At 38.7% G+C, this 21,270-nt stretch overlaps 3 protein-coding genes across 6 annotated transcripts; 1 reads left to right on the top strand and 2 right to left on the bottom strand.

Moving 5' to 3' along the window:
* Positions 1–1,082: 1,082 nt before the first annotated feature.
* On the bottom strand, positions 1,083–7,581 carry LOC146710714 (sterile alpha motif domain-containing protein 3-like). Of its 2 annotated transcripts, XM_085453310.1 has the most exons (9): positions 7,311–7,581; positions 6,180–6,375; positions 5,852–6,010; positions 5,606–5,693; positions 5,255–5,410; positions 4,590–4,796; positions 4,155–4,326; positions 3,970–4,049; positions 1,083–3,865 (listed from the first exon to the last, which is right to left on the bottom strand). In XM_085453310.1, exons 1-9 carry the CDS (start codon positions 7,579–7,581, stop codon positions 3,569–3,571), a joined length of 1,626 nt encoding a protein of 541 aa, XP_085309436.1. In that variant the 3' UTR covers positions 1,083–3,568. The 2 variants fall into 2 exon arrangements, with proteins under 2 accessions (XP_085309436.1, XP_085309437.1); XM_085453311.1 differs by lacking the exon at positions 5,255–5,410.
* Positions 7,582–8,511: 930 nt separating this feature from the next.
* Positions 8,512–11,756, bottom strand: LOC146710715 (guanine nucleotide-binding protein G(I)/G(S)/G(O) subunit gamma-5). The gene is made up of 3 exons (XM_085455373.1): positions 11,585–11,756; positions 9,798–9,924; positions 8,512–9,675 (listed from the first exon to the last, which is right to left on the bottom strand). Exons 1-2 carry the CDS (start codon positions 11,675–11,677, stop codon positions 9,799–9,801), a joined length of 219 nt encoding a protein of 72 aa, XP_085311499.1. The 5' UTR covers positions 11,678–11,756; the 3' UTR covers positions 8,512–9,675; position 9,798.
* A 2,193-nt stretch (positions 11,757–13,949) lies between these two features.
* clpp (caseinolytic mitochondrial matrix peptidase proteolytic subunit) lies at positions 13,950–21,169 on the top strand. Of its 3 annotated transcripts, none has more exons than XM_085453315.1 (7): positions 13,950–14,161; positions 16,069–16,167; positions 16,575–16,646; positions 16,729–16,825; positions 18,075–18,262; positions 18,338–18,443; positions 19,878–21,169. In XM_085453315.1, the coding sequence occupies exons 1-7, from the start codon at positions 14,150–14,152 to the stop codon at positions 20,111–20,113; spliced, it is 810 nt and encodes a 269-aa protein (XP_085309441.1). In that variant the 5' UTR covers positions 13,950–14,149; the 3' UTR covers positions 20,114–21,169. The 3 variants fall into 3 exon arrangements, with proteins under 3 accessions (XP_085309441.1, XP_085309440.1, XP_085309439.1); XM_085453314.1 differs by having other exon boundaries at positions 13,952–14,161; positions 16,066–16,167; XM_085453313.1 differs by lacking the exon at positions 13,950–14,161 and having other exon boundaries at positions 15,797–16,167.
* Positions 21,170–21,270: the final 101 nt, after the last annotated feature.

Raw genomic sequence — 21,270 nt, forward strand, 5'->3', positions numbered from 1 at the left:
AGTAAAAACAAAACCTTTGATCAGCACCATAGAGATTAACCACAGACAGTAACACATTTTTCTAGCTCAGGTTATAAACTTACCAGCTTCTTCAACTAGACTAGTACAAGCTCAACACAGATTCAGCCCTACTAATATAACATAAAGACGACTGTAATGACTGTAAGCAGGCAACAGAGAGAAGCCCATTACCTGCAGGTGCTCTCCGACTGTATGGGGTCAGCGCACCACAAAACCACCGAGACTATCATTTCTAGTGGACCAGCTTCTAGATGTATTTGTGTGAGTGCATAGTTTCAACATATAAGAGAAGATAAGATAGAACTTTATTAATCCCTCGGGTGGATTCCTCTGGGAAATTCGGTAATATGAGTGGGCACAGTGTTTCATAATTAAATAACCCATCAGAACTTTATTTTTTAGGCTTTGCTCGAGACCAAAGTCCTGGCCTTGTACTTTATTTGAACATCACTTTTTTGCTTTGGCTTTCTAAACATGATGAACTCCCTGAAAAACAAATTGTTGCATTGTTGAGTTTAACCAATTCATGGGTATTTTCCAAAAATGACCAAGAGCAGGGGCAGGAATTACAAGTAATATACGTATTTCCCAGCATGCATCAGCACTGCAACATCAACACTTCTCAGAAAAGGCACTTATTTTTAATCAATGGAGCATGAACTGATTGCTCGAACATCCGAAATGCAGATTCTCAAGAAGAGCCTCCAACAAGAAAAATAAAGTTAGACTTTGGTTCAGAAGATAGAAGTGCAACTTAAACATACACACTCAGAAATTAAAGTACAGAAATGTACCTATAGGGGTACAATGGCTTGTCACTGGGGTGGTACCCTCTAAGGTACCGTTCTGTACCCTAAACTGTGGGTACTGATTTGTACCCTTGTAATTTGTACCTTTTACACGTCAAACCTGTACTTTAAAGGGCAAAGTTGTACCCTTAGTATAAAGTACAAAAAAGAACCCTTAAAAGGAGTACAAAAATGTCTTTCTAAAGGTTCAGTATCTACACACAGATTTCCTATATTTTTCCTCTCAGGATTTGAAAAATTGAAGATACAAAGTCAAAAATACTTGTCACATTTATTACCTTCTTAAATACATTGCTTAACTGTTACATACAAACTGTTATCAACAGAGTATGTGTCATAAGCTGCAACATCAATTTCCTGTCCAGGTTTTAGCAACGTCCATTCACTATCAACTCTAACACTGTATGAATGAAAATGGTTGTCATATAACAGAGGAATGAGAATTTTTCCACAAAAGACCCACATTGTGTCAATATTAAATATGTACTTAATTTGCCAGAACAGAGGAATCTTCTCTGAAAGCAGTACATCAATGACAAACACATCTCTTACACAGTATTTGACACTGTTCACAATTACTTCTGACACACGCTGGAAAGCTTTCTTAGCACTATCAACTTCAGAAAAGCCACAATAGACTGTCAGTGCTTGTTGCAGTTCCAGTGGTAATGACAAAAATGGTGTAGTCACACTTTTTCCAAAAACATTTTCAAATTCACCAAGTAAACTTTTGTTAGAAAACTCCCAGCACTGTCTGAACTGATGTCTGTTGCTCAAAGTTGTAGCAATGTTCATAAAATTTCTACAATTGTGGGACAACGTTTTGAAATACTGGTGCTTACTTTCAAATCTCATACACCATAACAAACGTAGAGGGCCGAACATTTCAATCAGTCTTGCATAGTGGATTAAATAATGACACTTTGGTGTAATTACATCCCCAAATACACTTTTCAGTTTTGTGAGAAACTCATGGACAAGCAACTTCAACAATAAAATATTCTCTTTTCGCACTTTTTTAGCCATTACAATCTCTGTTATTTCACGACATAGAAGAAAAACATGCCAATATTTACAATTAGGTGGCACACGGTCTGCCATCAGAAATGGCAGCAATCTGAACAGGCACCACTTTTGAGATGCTGATCCAACAATACCAACACTCTGAAGTCTCTCTGATAACTGTACTGGTTTGTTTGTTTTGTCATTCTGACCGATGGGCATTTTTTGCAATTCTTCATTGATCTCTCTAATTGTAATATGCTTCTCAGTGTGGGCTTTACAAATCACTAGTTTCATAACTAGAGGAACTACACCTTCCAACAGATCATGCATTACATCAGGTGGTAAAGCTTGCGTAACACTGAAATAACTCAGTCTGTCAAAAGGACATGAACTATTTACACCATATATTGTTTTATCATCCGGAAATTCTTGGATTCGTGCAAGATGATACTGGTGAACCTCTGATGTTCTTAAAACAAAGCTTTCTTCCTCAAAGGATTGTTTCATATCTTCATAAGAAGCCATGCAATACCGACAAATTCTACCAGTGTTAAATGACATAGAAAAACCACCAATCATGTGAGCTGATAAATTATCACAAGATAAAGTTGCAAGAGCAGCATGAATAGTGTGTTCAGTTTTATCAATGGTAAAAGTAAAGCCATCAGTGGAAAGTTTTTCCAAATCATCAAGCAAAGGTTTAAGGATAACATGCCAACCACACCGCTTAACGAAAGAATAGCGTACCAATAACGCTAGATGAATGTGCCTCTGCTGAGAAGTGTACCTTTTGTCCAAATTGCCTACAGTGTAATAAAATGCACTAAGTTTGTGTTTGGATCGTTTAGATCCTAGAGGATTAAGTACTTCAAATTCATCCTCATAAAAATGGAGTCGCAGTGCATTTGGGTTATCCTTGAAGAATTGATGATGTCTGAAGATTTCTCCATCAGAGTAATCTGTTAGAAATTCATCAGTTTCCAAATTGCCACTTGAAAAAATGTGATCTTGTATGTCTTCATGAGAAAGATAATTTTTTAGCACCTTATCAACAGGCACATATGAATACGAGCCAACTGTATGACCCACAGAGTCTCTTAATTTGCAATGAACAGGCTCTGTCATGTTGAGCTTTGATTTGCAATGTTCTTTGACCAAATAAGGAGATCGAATAGCTGTTGAAGCCTTCTCAAAAAATTCATTTGAATGCAGGACATTTTTAAGCTCTGGACACAAAGACACATCAAGACCCATTTTCTCTAAATGATATGCTATAAAAGCATCGTAGTTCTCCTTGAAAAAACACATCAGAAAATTTACATCTTCCACAATTTCTTCCTGAACAGAGACTGGTAAAGAATTTTTCTCTCTGCACTTAAGAATGAACTTGAAAAGATTGTCTCTGAAATTTATCAAAAATTCATCCCAGGATGGAGGGGTTTCAATATTTTCAGTCATGTCATTTGCAAATTCATTTGGGTGTGGACTGACTACCTCCTGCTCATTTTCATCTAAGTCTTTATGGGGACACAACACCTGTTCTCTGTGTTTCCTATACACATGTCGTCTGAAAGATTCATATTTTTTGAAGGAAGAACAGCAGTCACTGAGTCCACAGGTTATATCAAAATTGGCATCATGGGAATGAATAAGTCCTATGTGCTGAATAAGCTTTGTCAAACTAAAGGTTCTTCTGCCACATTTGGAGCACTGATATGGCTGAGGCATGGTGGTCAATACAGAAGATTTATTTGTCTGGTGACTGTGATTGGCAGAGGCCGGTCCTCACCCTCATCTATTTTCACAATGTACTTTTGGAGAAAAATCAGGGTGTTCTTCAGATGTTTTGGATAAGCAAGGTTGAAGACAAAATACAAGCAGAAAGAAGAGATGATTCCTTCAAAAATACACGAGCTTCTGCACACTTCACTGCCATCCAACTTCACAATGTTTGGAGCGCTTCTGGAGAACACTGGTTTCCAGTCTTCATGAAGTAGCTGCACAGTTGGATAGGGGGTTTTCGGATGAACCTTTGAAGTCAAAAGAGAAGGTAGAGGAAAGCAATATCTTAGTCTCTTAACAAAAGATACATTTGTTTTCCTTTTATATAGACTAAATATTTTAATACACACACCTCTCCAAGTATGACAAAGAGATCCAGTTTCTCCTTGAAGACGTATGGCAGGAATAAAAGTGCAGCCCTTGTGTCAAGATCTGCCAAAAAAACCCAAAAACAACACAAGATCACCCATGCATTTTATCTGGCATTTCCAGTTACCTATAAAAATTATATAAAATGGAAGCCTTGAAAGCAAATACCTGGTAGGTCATCAGTGAGAGCCTCCTCTCTTGCATCAAGGTAGAGCTGGTAGAGTGGGGTTTTCCCTCGTGTAACGTCAATCACCTTTGCTGCAACACATGAGAGCCCTTCACGAAATCGCTGGCTTACATTACCCGTTGTTGGTTGGATCCACCCGAGTTCGTTGCACAGCTACAAGTAAAAAATAAATTTTCAGTACAAAATAACAGTGTATGAAAATGAAATAATCTAAAGTTGATATTAATTATGTATGGTGCTGCATAATTATTTTTTTATAGAATTTAACAACAATACTGTAAGAAGTTACATGAACATACAAAAAAAGGAAAGAGGGACAGATGAAGAAAGCAAGGTCAAGGGCAAATAAAATTTACTACTATAAACATGTTAAATGTGACAGCTATTTCCAAGTTCAGTTCAGCTTTCTGACTTACACCAGTAGGCATCCCTAAGAAGGGGTACTTCTTCAACACATCCTCCACAGGCATACCATCTGCAATTTCTTTTTGCCGCCAAGCAAACGTTTGCTGCATACGGTTATGAACCACCATGGTATCTGGTTGCATCTTCTGATATTGGCACTGTAAGACCTTTAAGTGGGCGTCGATGGATAATAAATCCTCTCCTTGGACGCATGGTCCCTTGAAAGAAAGCAAGAGTGAGAAGAGAAAGTCAAAACAGATTAGAAACCCAACATAAGACTAAATATACAATTAGAGCTGACACGATCTGTGCATCACAAAGAACTCGTATCGTTTAAAGTTAACCGATACCATGAACCAATATTTAAAATATGGAAACTCTGAAATAATTTCACATAAAATCTTAATTGTTAACTTGAAATTTTAGTTTTGGAGTCATATTTAAAATGTTGGTTTTTTTTAAATCTAGTTCACCCTCTTTTAGCGCCTTCTAATTAATAATATTTTGTGAGGTAGAAGTATTAGCACTGGTACTTTGTATTAGCAAGTGCTCTAATCCAAGTATTGGTATAGTTTTGGTTTGAAAAAAGGGGTACAGTTGCATCCCTAATCCTTAGTTTTAGATGTAATAACAGAGGCAAGAACATTTTATAGCTCAAGATGTCCCTCACACCAACCTGACAAACATTTCTCTGACTTGTTCGTTGACATTTATTAGGCTGCCCTCTCCTCGTAGAACCAAACTTCTCCTTACAACGCCTCACTGCCTCACTGTCGACTAGTGGTGCCCGCTCTGATTTGAATTTACGTCTCAAAGACATATGCCATGTGTGCTTGTTGAACAGAAACATAAGTTACTGTAAAAACAATCTACACAAAATACACCCAACAAAGAATCAGTAAACATACTTCATACAAACCTACTGAGAGGCTACAGATTGTCTTACTAACAAAACAAGATTGAAAAAAGCTTCACTTTTACTTTGTAATCTTGAAGGAACCTTATGCAAATTTTAAATTTAACTTACATAACCATTTCCCTCACGATCCTTGAGGAAAGGATACTTCATTACCAGCGTCTTCACAGCTTGCACATATTCAGAATTTGTAGGATACCTGTAATATCAGAAGAAACATAAGTGTTAGAGCAACTGCTGACAAACAAACTTTATCAAGTGTCAGTTATTGTTTCTTAGTAATGTAGCGTTTATTTTCAATATGACAGATTCAGCTTTTTCTAAAGCAACAAGCTAACATTACCCTGATTAACTTACATAGTATACTGTGCCACAGCTTCATATAGAACTCTGATTATTGTGTGTCTGTCCCTTGGATTTTTATGGCACGGTTCTTTGTTGTCCAGTTTTAGTTGCAGATTTTTGGGAAATCTTGGAATTTCAAAAGAGGCTGGCAGTCTCAAAGTACTTTCATTGCTGTGAAAACAGTTAAATGTTTGTTTTTATTGCATGAATTGAAGTATAAAACACTACAGTAACAATACATATGGTAGGAAAAATGATCATATTAACTAAATCCTAAAAGTGCATAATGGCCAACATGTATGTTTCAGACATACTAACTTCATTATAAATAAGAAAATACCTTATTGAAGTTGACGAAGTAGATGGTTGCCAGTCTTCTGGAGAGACAGTCTGTAGAGTCAGCGTCACTGAAGATTCCTTCATCCTTGACACAAATTGGTTGAATTTAACCTGCTTTTTGAAGGATCCTTGGAAAAGGTATGCAACCATAGTCTCAGTAAGACCGCAGTCAACTGTGTCACCATCAACCTCATTGTCTGCAAGATAAATGGTAGTACAAACTCTAAATTCCATGTAAGAATATTTAACACCACATTTTTACATGGGTAAAAACCGTATATCACACACATTAAAACCTTTTGTACAACTTCTTTCAGTTCAAAGAAATATTCATTAAAAAAATCAGTAAATTAAATAAAATAAACCAAATTTTTAGAGTGAATCCTCTTGATATGCAAAGTTTTCATTTTTAAATTTAGATGTTTGTTTGGGACTACTGGACACAGGAGAGCAGAGTCTGAGCATGCTTTTGTGCCCTTTCAAGTTTGGAAGAAAAAAAAAAAGACTAGAATGCTGTAATTTGTTAATATTCACTACTAAGGTGACTCCTTTCTCCAGATTTCCGACAGTTTCTGCCGTCTGTTCTTTCAGACCGATTACTTATAGCGATAACACCCGGAGGACCGTATTACAAGCTCAGATTACATGCTGAAAAAGTTCCCACATTGCTGAAAACGGGACTATCAAACCCCAGCTGCGACACCCTTGTTATATTTTAAACAAGTGCGGCGTCAAGATATTTCCTTTAAACGCCGCCCATGTGTGTTAATGGCCTTGGAGTGGATGTAAAAACGTGATTTTATTAAACCATTAATACACTAACGGTAAACTGCATTCAGCTACCAGGGAATCAAATTTCGCGCCGTTCCGCTGCGCAGGGGTTACCGAACCCATAGACTGTGGCCGAACCACATATATAAGTTCAAACTTATACAAATACTATGTGTACACATTTTTCATTTTTCAGAACTGTGACCTCAACTTTACACATGAAACGTTTGTAAAAACGTTTGTAAAAAGACATAATTTGAGCTAAGAGAGTGCCGAAACTAGCTAAATTGCTAATATACGTTAAGCTAGGCTAAACCAATAATTAGTAATTACGCTACATTTTTCTTTAAATAAAACTTACCTCTGAAACGCTGAGCTTCAGCTTCGGTGACATCTAAGCCCCACTCTTGTATTTTTGTTAAGAGTTCCTCGGTTGAAAGTGAACAGAGCACACCAGGACTTGCAAGTTCGTAATCCATCTCCGTCCGTTGATAAAACAAAATGGCACCTGCTGCATTTAAAGAAAGTTCTAGAATCCACCAGCTATTCGTTGAGTTTCTTCTTCTACTTTTTGTTTGATGTTGTGAGGATGGGCTCAACTCGCACTCCGAGGGTGCTTTTTTGCAATTCATCCAAATACTTATACTTAAAAAAAAAAAAACGCTCTCTTAAAAAAATGTTTAAATGCATTTTTACTTTTTTTTCTTTCAAATAAATTCGTTGTTCTTAAAGCAGCTTAAAAATAAGGGGGGTTCAGGGAATACAAAAACAACAACAGCAATGAAAATAATAAAAAATAAAATAAAAACACTAAAATATATGCTTAAATCAATACAGTTGCAAATAAATTACTGTCAAAAAGAATTAAAAAAAAACCTCTAATCAAAAAGAGCTTAATCAACCTGTACTTTATCTTTTGAAAGAATGGGTACAAATAAGTACTTTTCACAATTAAGGAACATGTATGTACCTTTCAGACGCTAAAAAAGGTACAGATAGTTCCCCCGAGGTCCAATATTTGTCCTTAGACTGTATTAATGTCATTTTTGTACCTTGGGGCACAGTAATGTACTCCTTCCGTACCCCTATTTCTGACTGTGTACAGCGGAACTCTAATCCAATAATCCAGGTAAGTAAAACCCAGAGAGTTGATTCAGCTCATCTGGACACGTTTTCAGTGAGAGAAACGTGTCATCACTCATCTGAGTTTCAGCTTACTGCAGGTTTCCCCAACCTTCTAAACACTGCTGATGCACAGTGAGTGACACAGGCATCACAGGCTAACATGGAGCCACGGGCTCAGTTTTAGGCCTGTTAACGTCATGACCACCGATCAATGGCGACGAGTACTATTCATGATAGTGATTCATTAACTCTTGCGTCTGCTTCCCCATTTCCATGATAGCCATTAGCTTTTCACATCCTAAACACTGACCACTACATTATTAATAATGTATAAACATAGTACATCTTCATTTTTTGAAGATATCTTTTGTGCATTTTGTATTACATTTTTAAAAAACGGAGAAAGCAAACGGAAAGGAAACAAAGTACATACAGATTGTTAGGGTAATAATTTAATGTGATACATGCATAGTAGCAATTAAATGACAGTGCAAGCAACAGTAGGTGTAAAAAACACAAGGGCCCATATCTGGCACATTTCATTACACTGTAAATAAAGTCACCATAAAACATTTGCTGTTCTTTATGTTATGATATGAATTCAAATACATTTTTAGAGAGAGCTTTCTGACACAAACTGATGGCTGGTCATTTGTGTAGTACGCTCCGTGTCCAATGAGCTTCATTTATGCTCAGTTAGTTCCTTCATATCTGAATTAACTCGTGGTCATTTTCAGTGGTAAAAATAGATGATTACAGACAGTCAGCTTCTGACTGATGATGGGAATACATGCGTTAAACTCAGTTGTTCAGAAATTGAGTTATATTGAATGTTTTCATCTAGTGCTTGAAAGAATTGACAAAAAATGAATATATAAATAAAGAAATAAAGATTAAACGATTGTTTTACACCTGTTCTGGACATAGACTAAAGATAAATGGAGCCAGTGTGATGTTGCTCAGTGGGTTTGTTTGAAGTTATATTTGGATGAGAGTGTGACATGTTATTTACCAACACTAGCAGTTAGCTGCTCGTAGTGTTAAGTAACATAAAAAAATATTTGAATAGTCTGAGTAAACACATTTATTTCTGTTTTAAAGCAAACTAAATGACATTTGGAGCCAAGTGGTCATTAGAGGAACTTCTGTTTCTTGATTTTTAAAGTCTAGACTCTAAACTCTAGAGTCTAGAGGTTGCTGCTTGATCCTGGGAAACATCTATAAATGGGAATAAACTGCTTAGGTTTGTATTTTAAGGTGTAATTTTCATGGGAATTTTTCTAGTCATGTTGTTTTCAGCTGTGTGAGTTTTCATCCAGTTTAATTCAGTTGTATTTTATTTATATAGTGCCAAATACAATTGCACATCCACTGATAATGACTGTTAAAAATGTTATTCCACAGGTCTTCAAAACAGAAATGCAGAATGCAGAAACACACAAATAATTAAAATAAGATTGGCTAAATGTTTCACCTGAAATCATTATCATTTAATCAACTCCCTCACTGACTAGGTCTTCGTTATCTTCAACAGTGGCGGCGCACATGACAGAAATCCACGTTAGAACAATGAGGAGACTGCCTGAATGCACTCTACGGATCTACAAAGAGAACAAGTAGATTTAGCTCAGAGGGATACATCTTGTGCTCTAATAAATAACAAGCTTATTGTTTAGCATTTCCAAAATTAAAAGAGCACAAATATATATATAAAAACTCATACCTCAGAGGAGGACACATGACTTGGGAGGCCGGAAAGGATTGTCACTGGAGGGCACCCCGGTGAGGAGAGGGTCTTTGTGGGCATTTTGCAAACAGAAGTTTTTCAGTTCTGCAGCAGCCTGAGAAACCTGAAAGCAAGTGTTAGTGTTAACTAATAAGTACTATAACTAAAAGAAGAGTGCTACAATAACTCCTCAGAAATATTCACAGTATGTGATGTGGAGTTTTGGTTGTTTTTGTTTTGTTGGCATATCCCAAATAGCACAGTAAACACAGTGGAGGCCGTGTCACAGTCTGGGGCTGGATTTATCTAATGGTGTTGAGAATCGTATCAAAACTAACAGAATTATGGACACAGAAAAGTAAAAACCAGACTTTGATTTATTATGTAGTACCACTTGTAAAGCGACTGATCAATGAGCCCAAACACACTGCCAACGCAGTAAAAAGGATAGCTAAATAAAACACACTCACACACACTGAAGCTATGTGGGATCATCCTGACAGAGAATGGAACAAAAACCAGCAAACATCCAAAGAAGAACTGTTTTTAGAAAATCTTGGAGAACCTTTCCTGAAGATTACTAATTAAAAAAAAGTACAGACTGTATTGAAGAATAGATGTGATCACATAAAATGTTGATTTTCAAGCTTGTCAGAATTTTACAAACTCTGATTTTGCATTATATAAAAGTGAAGTCCTAGCCAAATATAAATAAGTGAGAGGTGGCTCAGGACTTCTGCACAGTACTGTACATGCTGTCAATAGACATGGAATTGTCATTTCCTTTTCCAATAAATAGGTATTGCACACTTTACTAAGCATACCTGTTCAACTGCTTGTTAATGCAAATATCTAATCAGCCAATCACATGGCACTTGAGGTGCCATGTGATTGCAAAATGCATGTGTAATGCATTTTGGATGTTACACTTTGTGATTTTGCCCACATTTGTTTTGCTTATCAAAATATTTAAAGTTAAAAAACACTGATGCCAGTTTCCATTGCATGAGCTTGAAAATCATCTGCAAGTTGTTTCTGACACAGTGTGAGGTCCTGTTTCATGTGGATTTCCTGTGAGCCCCTCAGCCTTGTGCTTGGTCCCCAATACCCCAGTTTAACACAGAAACCATAAGAAAATGTTGCAAAACTTACAAAACTAACATCACAAATTAAATTCTTCTGTGTGTGTTTTGGTTTTCGGACTGTAACAAATTACAAGAACTTGTCTGCTGAATGAAACTGTTGTGTGATTTCTTTTAATTCACCAAACACAGACACACTTGAAACTGGTCTGACTTCTGTTCTAAAATAAGTAGCCACCCAACAATCAGTCCAGTCACGCAGCACCACAATTAACAAAGCTGCCACTGTGTTTGCTCCTACAGAAAAGTCTGTTTTGCTACCATTTCCACTGCACACCAAGAGATGACACTGTGAATGGCTTTCAAAACACGCTAACATGGGAATGAATAAAATATAGGTTATTGCAGTGGTGTGCGTATCAGGTCGTTTGATGTCCTTTGTGAATGCAGGAATAAATAATTCAATAATTCATTTTAGTGAGTGTATAGGCTGTATACTTTTAACAAGAGCAAACACAGAACACTTAGTGAAACACTGAAATAGCTTTTGAATTTTAATGTTCCCACTTTGACGCTAATTGACAGATTAATTAGCTGCGTCGGGCGCCACGTTAAGCTTAGGTTGTGCTTCAGGGCGGGAGTCACGCGCAGGCAGCGGAGTAATAAAGTGTTGAGTTCAGCTGTGAAGCGAGGTGAGCTTACCTTTATCCGGCGGACGCTGGCCTCCAGACGAAGCTGTTTCACTGCCTTCTGAGCGATGACTAAACTGCTGTTGGCGGCGCTGTTGTTCGACATGATTGAATCCAAGTAACAGAGTGAGGGGGCAAGTAGACAACTGCACTTATGTTCCAAGTTTGGGCTGTAGGAAAGTACATCTTCCGGTCCAAGCTTTCAAAATAAAAATCCTGTTCGTGTTCATGACTGAAAAAGTATTTGGACCATTCAGTTAAAAAAAAAAAAAAAAAAATACTCCATTATAACACAGTAATAAACTTTCGTTTTCTGACAGTGTTACAAAGTTGCTGCTTCCATGACTAAATAAAACAAAAGAGTGAAATAAAATAAAAATAAAATGACTTTAGGCTCATGTAGGAAGTAAAGACAACACATCACAGAAATTGTAATACAAATTGTATAGAAAAGGTTTAATCTTTAAAAACACACTGTCATGGTCCTGGTTTGGTGACCCAGCCTTTGTGTTTAGCTCTTTAGTTCTGTGTCTTCGGCAGGACATGATCATAGTGCCACCAAGCTTCCCTGGGACACTGACAGAATGTGCTGGAAATTTCCCATTCGATGAGTCTTCTTCCTTACCCAACCAGTAGGTGTGATAGAGGGGTGTGGAGCTTACTCTGTGACATCCTCCAGATATCTGCACAGCTGAAGCACCTGTTCACTTTCAGAGACTCCATGGGTTGACTTCCTTTCTGCTTATTTACGGTCAAGAAATGGTGCTTTATGGGGCTTCATGTAGCCCCTGAGGTAAGGTGAATAGAAACCCACTTGTGTTGCAGTCTTTCCTGCTGGCAGATGGCCTTTCCTAGTCATCCACCAGCCTTTCCCAGTTGTCACCTGTCCTTTTGAAGAGGTCACTGGTTTCCAAGAGTGCTCAGATTCTTTTACAGGCGTGATGTTTCTCCTGCTCTAAGCCTGTGCACTTGCTCTGCCAACAAGGGTCAGCTGCACGGTTGTCAGCTGCACGGTCATCAGCCGGAGGCTAAGAGCATTGGATGTTTTGCTCCCTATCTCAGTACATCTCCCAGTGGCGAGGCAGGGACACAGTTTGAAAACCATAAAATTGTATTTCTGCACTCACAAGGGGATTTCCTGTGAAAGTCACATGCAACAGGTCTTATGTAGCAATGAATCCAAATTTGAAAATTTTGGTGCAAATCATCCCAGTATTTGTATCGGGGCCATCAGTAGTGAGGTTCAGCAGTGATTGTCTTCTGTGCAAAACACAATGGAGGCTATGTCATAGTTTGGGGCTGAAATTTCAGCTAGTGGTGTTGGGGATCTTATCAAAATAGATGGAATTATGGTCACAGAAAACTGGCATCAGATTATGAGATAACATCCATTACCATTTGGAAAGCATATGATTAGCAACAGCCTAATTTTTAAACATGACAGTAATTTCAAACACATTCCCAGAGTAAACACAAAGTGCAGCACTCAGTCATGGACTGGCTCCTTCAGAACCTCGATATAAACATACTGAAGCAGTGTACGATCATCTTCATAGAGAACAAAACAAAAGCTTGACAACATTCAAAGAAAGGGCTTTGGAATATCTTTCAATGAGCCTGCAAAACTCCCAGAAAGTTGAGTCTGCTTATACACATGTAGTGTTTTTAGTGGGAGAAACATTTTGTCACTCATCTGAGTGACTTCTTCAGGTCATATTGACATTAGACTGCTTAAACAGAGAGCATGCATTGAAAAATAACTGAAAATCAGCATTTACTGACTTTCAAGCTCATTAGAATTGTGCAAACTCTGTTTTTGCCTTATATACTGTATTTCTATATAAACTGACACATTATCAATACATCACTGGACCTGAGGCTCGGGTTCTAGAGTGGGTGTAGCAATGTTTTGAATGCATCCATCAGAGTTTGAGTGTATTTGTGTGGGAATATTAGATAAAAGTGCTTGTGTATAGATAAAAATACTGAATGAATGCGTGTGTCAAAGTACTAAAAGAGATTTGCAGTAGAACCCACTTTGAGTGCTAAAACTGAGTAGAAAGGTGCTGTGTAAGTACCAGTCCGTTTACCTCTATCCTATTATCCTAGCAAAATATGACTCAATACTTTTGTACAGTACTGTACAACAAAGCACAAATTATTCTAATTAATTAATCTAACTAAACTAATTTCAAACGAAGGCTCTTAAATACTTGGTGCCTGATTTTTCACTAATTTGCCTCTTCCTAATCCTCACCATTATTATTTAACACGTGCTTCCTCTTCATACTATATAGATTTGTAGCTGGACTAAGTGCCTCTGAATGGAACTCTTTTTTCTTTTAGGTGCTCACGAAGTTTGAGGAAACAGCATTAGCCGGGTTAAACGCACCATTGCGTGGTTTGCCAACTGACAGACGAAGAAAGCCAGCACGATGAGGTTGGTCAGCAGGTGGCGGTATAGCACCTCCAAACCCGTTGGATAAGTGCCAATAAACCCAAAGGAAGAAGAAGTTGAAATTGGTTCCGGAGGAGCTCCGGGGTCACACAGGAAAGCTAAACCCTAAAATCCTTCAAAATGCTGTTACGAGTGAGTATTGAAAACCTTTCCAGTAAGCTTGACTGTCCGCAGACGACACATCACAAACTGGTTATATGTGTACTCGGCGGTTTGTGCTGTTATTCTGTCGTGTTGATGATGTTAGCTAACAGCTTGTGTGACATAAGTCTGATGGCATCACCTTTAACTTCCTAAGACTCGAACTCTTCCACGACATGCATTTTTAATTTCTCTTTGATATTTAGGCATATTGGGACTCGATGAATGTAAAAACAAAGAATTACCAGATTTTTTTTTTACCTTATTTTTAAGAAAAATGAGAGCCACATATGAGGATATTTGTTTAAAATTTCGATAGAACAGTAGCAGTATAATGTCCTCGTAAGTGGATATCAGGCCCTTGTAGAGCAAAATTGAGTATTTTGGTCTAAATAACCCAAAATGTGATGTCCACATATGTGGACGCCAGGTCCTAGGAGGTTAAAGCTGCCAGCTCTGTACGCTAACAGCACTGAGGATCACAGAGAGCCCGATCAGCAAACACAACGAGCTTAAAAGCAGTTTGTGGGGCTTTCTCCCCACGCGGTGCTTCTTTAGTTTTTTTAGTTTGTATTATTGTTATTATTATTTGATTGTACAAAGAGTGTTCAAAATAGTCGTATGAAAAAAAGTTTCAACTCATGATCAGAATTCTATGAGCAAATTCTCTCTGGATTATTTTTTAGTCCGAGGACAGCTGTGAACTTATGAACATGTTTGCTCCTTAAGCAATTTTAGTCTGTCACTTAAAAACAAACTAGTGCTGAAAACATCCCTTAGAGATGTTGGCCTTTATTCACATGATGCATATGGTCACACATAGTGTCATGCACTTGCTGCAGATTTGACAGCTGCACATTCATGATATGAATCTCTGTTACGTCCCAAAGTGCTCTGTTGGACTGAGATCTTGTGACTCATTTGAGTGCAGTGAATCCATCGTCGTGTTCACGAAACCAGTCTGAGATCATGCTGGAAGCAGCGATTAAGATGGGCAGATCATAAAAGGCTGTACATGGTTACTTCTGCCCTATAAATGATGCTTAGTTAGTATTAAAGGGGCCAAAATGTTCACTGAAAGTATCATCCACACCATTATACCAGTTTGACCAGTTTATACAAAGCAGGATGGAGATATGCTTTTATGTTGTTTACACCATATTCAGACTCTACCATCTAAATGTCTCAGCAGAAATGAAGACCCAACAAACCGGGCAAAGTTTTTTCCCTGTCTCAGCTAGGACTGAGCCATGCTTGACACTAGGTGGCAACAGCAGTCTGTAAATGAGAGATGAGATGAGATAGCCTTTATTTGTCAGTTGCAGGTCTTTGGCCACAACCAAGATGACAGACCTTGCCGACCGTACATACAATACACAAACATCACATTGGGGAGACAGGTCAGGCTAGGTAGCGAGGAAAAAAACATCGAAATGTGTAACACAAAATGATAATACAGGAATGCACAGATATCAACACACCATAGCACAATAAACACAGACAAGCAACATGGGAAAGAGTTCCAGTGTGCACATCTGATCTGGGACCGTTGCAATCTTTCGACTGCGCCTCCAACTGACCCGATGGCCACATCAGAGGGGAGGTAAGCGTTGGAGGTGGCGTTGGATCCGGGGTAGGGAGGGTGATGCGTCGGTGAGTGCTTATCAGTATCAGTATATGTATGTGTGTGCGTGTCCATAGTTCAGCTGAGACAGTGTCCTTCGCCCTGCCAGGCTAAGTAAACAGTGTTCCAGCCAACCCAGGTGGCCTTGTAGGGAATGGGAAGGAACAGACTAAACACAGTCGTTATCAAATGTCTGGAAACTGCAGTTACTGAACTTTTGGGAGTGTTGTTGATCCTATATCTTGGGAGGATTTTTTTGTCTGTCTTTCAGCAGGTGTTGCGTATCGGTTCTTTGACACTGACACACAGCAGATCCATCCACCACAGTTCCATATGCCGGACTCCACTCATACCCATAGTCGTGGAGCAGACGGTGAGTGTGATCATTTGAACGGCTGAAGCAGGACTTTCTGTGTTTAGTAGAAGTGTATATACAGTCAGTATAGAGGTGTATATACAATATAAATACATGATGGTTTCTTTTCTCCTGCAAACAAAAATGTTGCACAAAAAGAATTTAAACAGGTGTGAATCATGAAGATTTAGGATGAGAGAATTTTTGTTTGCTTGGCAAAGCAAAGACAGACATCTGTATAAGTGGCTTTATTCCTGCTAATATCGATGTAAAAACATGAATTTGTGTTGCGGCAGCATATTTGTGAACCTTCTGTATGAATTTGAGATACTGTGCTGTTCAGACCTGTAATCCACAGAGAACATCTTTGTCATTTGATTTAAAATCCTCTCCTTTTGTTTCGTTTTTTGTTTGTTTTGTTTCAGGGGAGAGGAGAACGAGCATATGACATCTACTCTCGCCTCCTGAGAGAGAGAATCATATGTGTAATGGGTCCTGTAAGTGTCTTCCTGAAGATTTTTGGAAACATGTTTTCAGAGTGATTTATATTCAAGCTCTTTCTCTTCCCCGTCTGCTCAGATCGATGACTCCATAGCCAGTCTGGTTATAGCCCAGCTACTCTTCCTACAGTCAGAAAGCAACAACAAGCCCATCCACATGTACATCAACAGTCCTGGTATGACATAATCAAAACGAAGAGTTCCAATCTGAGTATTTTGCTGTGAGGTTTATTGATAAACTTTATGAAAAGAAGGATGAAGGAATGAGACATTTCACCGTCATGAAAATGAAACAGCAAAGAACTTGTTAGAGCACTACTTTTTCATTTCTGATCCACAGAGAAAGGCTGAGCTGCGTCAGTGTTACAGTAAACCACTGCTGACTGCGAGAGTACTCGCACTAACTATCAATATTTTCTCGTATATTTGTGTCATTGTGCTAAGGCTCACTCAGCACCTACAAGAATTTGTATTTTGATTACAATTCTTTTGCCAAAAAGTAGTGCAGTTAAAACCTTTAAAATTAACTATAATTTTTTATTGCTTATTCAAAATATTGATGTTTTTAATCGCAGTATTTATAAAGTAACAGTTTCTTGATTTGTAGTAACAGAAGCAAAACCAGCTGCTTCACTGGCACTTTCACAGGCTGCTGTCATTTTGTTTGTGACTGAAGCCTGTCGGTGTTTGTGGCCATGCTTCAGCTTTGGTCATTGCATGTATGCTTATGGTACAGTTTGTATTAAGTGCTGTAACACTGTTTGTGGGTGTGATGGTTGCACTAGCGTTGCATTGAAGTTAAAGTGGACCTGCTATATTCATTGTCAGCTCCATGTTTTACTTTTGGACTCTGTTAGAGTAGCTTTGCACGATTCACAATACAAAGTAATCTTGATTTATCTTATACTGGGCTTTGGTGCAGCCAGTTTGTCCATCAACAGTCAAAGAAGCAGTTCTAGCCCCGCCCCTTTAAGCCACCTTTCTTCTGATTGGCTGCCAAATAAAAAGTTTGAACAGCAGATGGGCAGAGCTTCCTTTTAGCCCCTCTCTTTGACAGCATGCATTCACGGTAATGGAGGGATTACTATACATAGGGTGGCCTGATTTTTATTTTATTTTAATTTTTTTATTTATTTGTCTTTTTTAACGTTATCCGTTTTTAAAATGAGCATAAATTGCTTTTATTGTGATGAAACTTGAGGAAAAGCACAATACGCCCACTTCAGTATATTCCAAATATGGACATATAAGAGCAGCAGCAGATGATCTTGTGTTGTTGGTATCACACAGTCCAAATACTTTGTGATCTGAATCTCACAGATGAAATTTTATGCCTGACATAATTAACGTCTCTGTTGAATGCAGTGTATTTAAGTAAATGAGTAAATTCATGCAAAGACAGCTCTCATTCTGTCTCTTTTTAAGGTGGTGTGGTGACAGCAGGACTGGCCATTTATGACACCATGCAGTACATTCTGAATCCCATCTCCACCTGGTGTGTTGGCCAAGCGGCAAGCATGGGCAGCTTGCTCCTGGCAGCAGGAACGACAGGCATGAGGCATTCACTGCCCAATGCCCGCATCATGGTTCACCAGCCTTCAGGAGGGGCCAGAGTAAGTTAGTCTCTCTGTGAGTGCTGGTCAGTTGGTGTAAAGAAGGGAATAACATTCAGTGTGCTGTGTGTCCAGGGTCAGGCCACTGACATTGCTATCCAGGCTGAAGAGATCCTGAAGCTGAAAAGACAGATCAACAACATCTACGCCAAACACACGGGCCAGTTACTGGAGACCATTGGTATGTTTGTGCAGCTCATTACCACAACACAGTACAAACTTAAAAGTAGGACAAAAGCAGCACAATGATTTCCCCCCTTTGCATGTTTCCTGGCGACAAAAAACTTGGATTTCAGACAAAGAAGGCTAATCCAGGCCTGGAGTGCACGTCTCAAGTTCGTGGCAATGTGTGACATGCAAATAACCAACCGTATATTATATATGGACGAGGGTGGCCATAATGTTTTATTCTGAAGAGTGTAGGACTTGCAGGTGTGATGAACATTAATATTTGGAATTCACAGAGGTGTTAGACATCATCTCAAATAGGGATGGGTATTGATAAGATTTTCACGATTCCGATTCCATTTTCGATTCTGTTTAACGATTCGATTCTTTTTAAAAAGGAGAACACTAAAGTCAATTAGCTTAGAACTTTGTTTTACATCTTCTCTTTGAACAAGATAGAAATTTAGGAGTACATGGCCTTACAAACCCAACAGTGAGATCTTAAGAGATCCAGCCTACGGCTCTTCAATGGGGTGTCACAGGGTCCCCAGGAAAAAAAAATTGTAAATGTAAAATAATAAAATAAATATTCTTCTGTAGCAATAACAAAGTATAACATAAATTATTCTGTAGCAATTACACAAGAATATCCAGTAATGTCCCTGCCTACAATTAAACACATTCACTTATCGTAAATCGGGGGCATCTGCTGTGGCAAATAGGTGCAAGCCTTTTACCACAAACTTAGTCACTGCTCGGTGACATTCGTCTATCCTGGCCTGAAAGGAGACGCTACCGGTAGACTGCAGCGAGAACTGCCAGCATCTGAGCCAGACTCTGTCTCTCTCATCATGGTCGCCTAAATGCACAGTAATGGCAGGTTTTGTAATAAGGCAGATCGCGCTAACATAATATGCACTGTTAGTTGATTATTTACCTGCCGCATTAACGGGAGAGGACGTGCAAACGTTACCGCTGCTGCTGGGTTGAGATTCACGAGTCCGGAGCGGAATTAAAAACACGACATTCATTTAAGGTCATCGCGTGTTTTGTGAGCAAATGCTTTTGCATATTCGTAGTGTTTCCTCCCTTAAATGAAATATCTACTTAGCAAGTATTGCAAGTTGCCCTGTTGTCATCCGTTCTTGTAAAGAATAACCAAACTTGAGCGTTTGAGCCGCTTACGCGCCGTGTTTCCTGCCAGGTAAATGACGCTCCGCAACGTGGTGACGTCATTCGGGGCGACTGGAATCGATAAGGGAATCGTTTGCAAAAATGGCAAACAATTCCAAGGGATTGAAACAGTGGGAACCGGTTCTCAACAAGAACCGGTTTTCGATACCCATCCCTAATCTCAAAGAAACCGATTTTCATATGTATAAGGAGAGGAGGAAAGTTAGTTTAAAACATTTAAACTATAAAACGCTCATTTCTGTCCAACTTACAGAAAGTGTGATGGAAAGGGATCGCTACATGAGTCCCATGGAAGCACAGGACTTTGGCCTCATCGACCGGGTCCTGGTCCACCCACCACAGGCAGGGCAGGATGAGCCAGAGCTGGTGCAGAAAGAGCCAGCGGCAGCAGCAGCAGCAGCAAGCCCCTCGCCCCAGCCAGAGTCCACAGATCCTGAGAAGGCCTCCCCTGGGACAAATCCACCCTCCTCATACAAACCAGAGCCATGAACGCACCACAGCAGAGCTGTCTGCTAGCTGCAAGATCATCTTCAGGAGTCAAGAGAGCAAGATCCAGCCTCCCCGTGTTTCTCCTCCACTCAGTAGTAGCTTACACATGAGCAGGACCCAAGCCAGCCTCATGTACAGTCATCACAGTAACGTCTTTTTATGATGGTGCTGTTTCCTTTTTTTTTTTTTAAACGTAATTTCTGTGAAAGAAATCTTCAAAGAAGTGATATTAAAACGTAGTTGATTTTTATAATTTATACCACAGGAAGGAAAGCAGTGTTTCATCTGGGTGGGCTTTGGTCCTTTCTCTATGGTGGCTGAGCTGTACTGTACATGAGCTTGTTTAGGGGGAAAGCTTAAGAGTACAGAGCCATCTGTTTCTCTCTCCTGGCTGATGTCCACTCGAGACCGGAGAGAACCTGATTTGATGACCTGATGCTTAATATTTGTAATAAATATGATCAGTTAAACATGACTCACAAAATGTGCTACTTCTTGATCCAGTAGTGTACTGTTAAGTTTTCAGCTGGAGGTTAAAGGCTGTGTTTGAAACTGTATTTTTATTTTTTATTAATTTTGTCACACCATGAAGCAAAGTTACATTATTCACATTACTTCACGAAAAACAGTGACAGAAACCATCTGGCTAAAACTGTACGGTTGTTAAAACGGCAACACTGTAACAAAATTACACATAACTATGCAGCACAGGAACAGGAAAGGACACAGTTGACATTTAAGATGCGCGGCCATTTAACGCCACAGCATGTCGTCTATAACAACAGCAGATGTAAACTTACCACACAGTATCATCTTTTATTTCCATTAAGAAGTTAGAGAAAAATTAATGTGTGCACAATAACACAACCAACCTCTAAATAAAAAAAAATCTACATGAAATAGTACAAGTTTTATCAGTTGATAGGTCAAAAAGGCAATTTTAGGAAGCATATGAAAATAAAGTGTAACAATTACTATTATAATTATGCTTAACATGTAACACCAAGTGTGTCATATTTGATAAATGAGCTTTTATGAGATGTCAGTGTACTTTTGGTTTCCCAACCAAAAAAGTAAATAAATAGGACAATGCATTTTTAAGCAATGAGTTGCACAAGTGTAGCAAAGATGAGACATTTCACCGTCATGAAAATGAA

Source organism: Copadichromis virginalis, linkage group LG4 (assembly GCF_057382275.1).
Source record: "Copadichromis virginalis isolate Kocher_CV1m ecotype Utaka linkage group LG4, C_Virginalis_male_GT1.1, whole genome shotgun sequence".
Classification (NCBI taxonomy): domain Eukaryota; kingdom Metazoa; phylum Chordata; class Actinopteri; order Cichliformes; family Cichlidae; genus Copadichromis; species Copadichromis virginalis.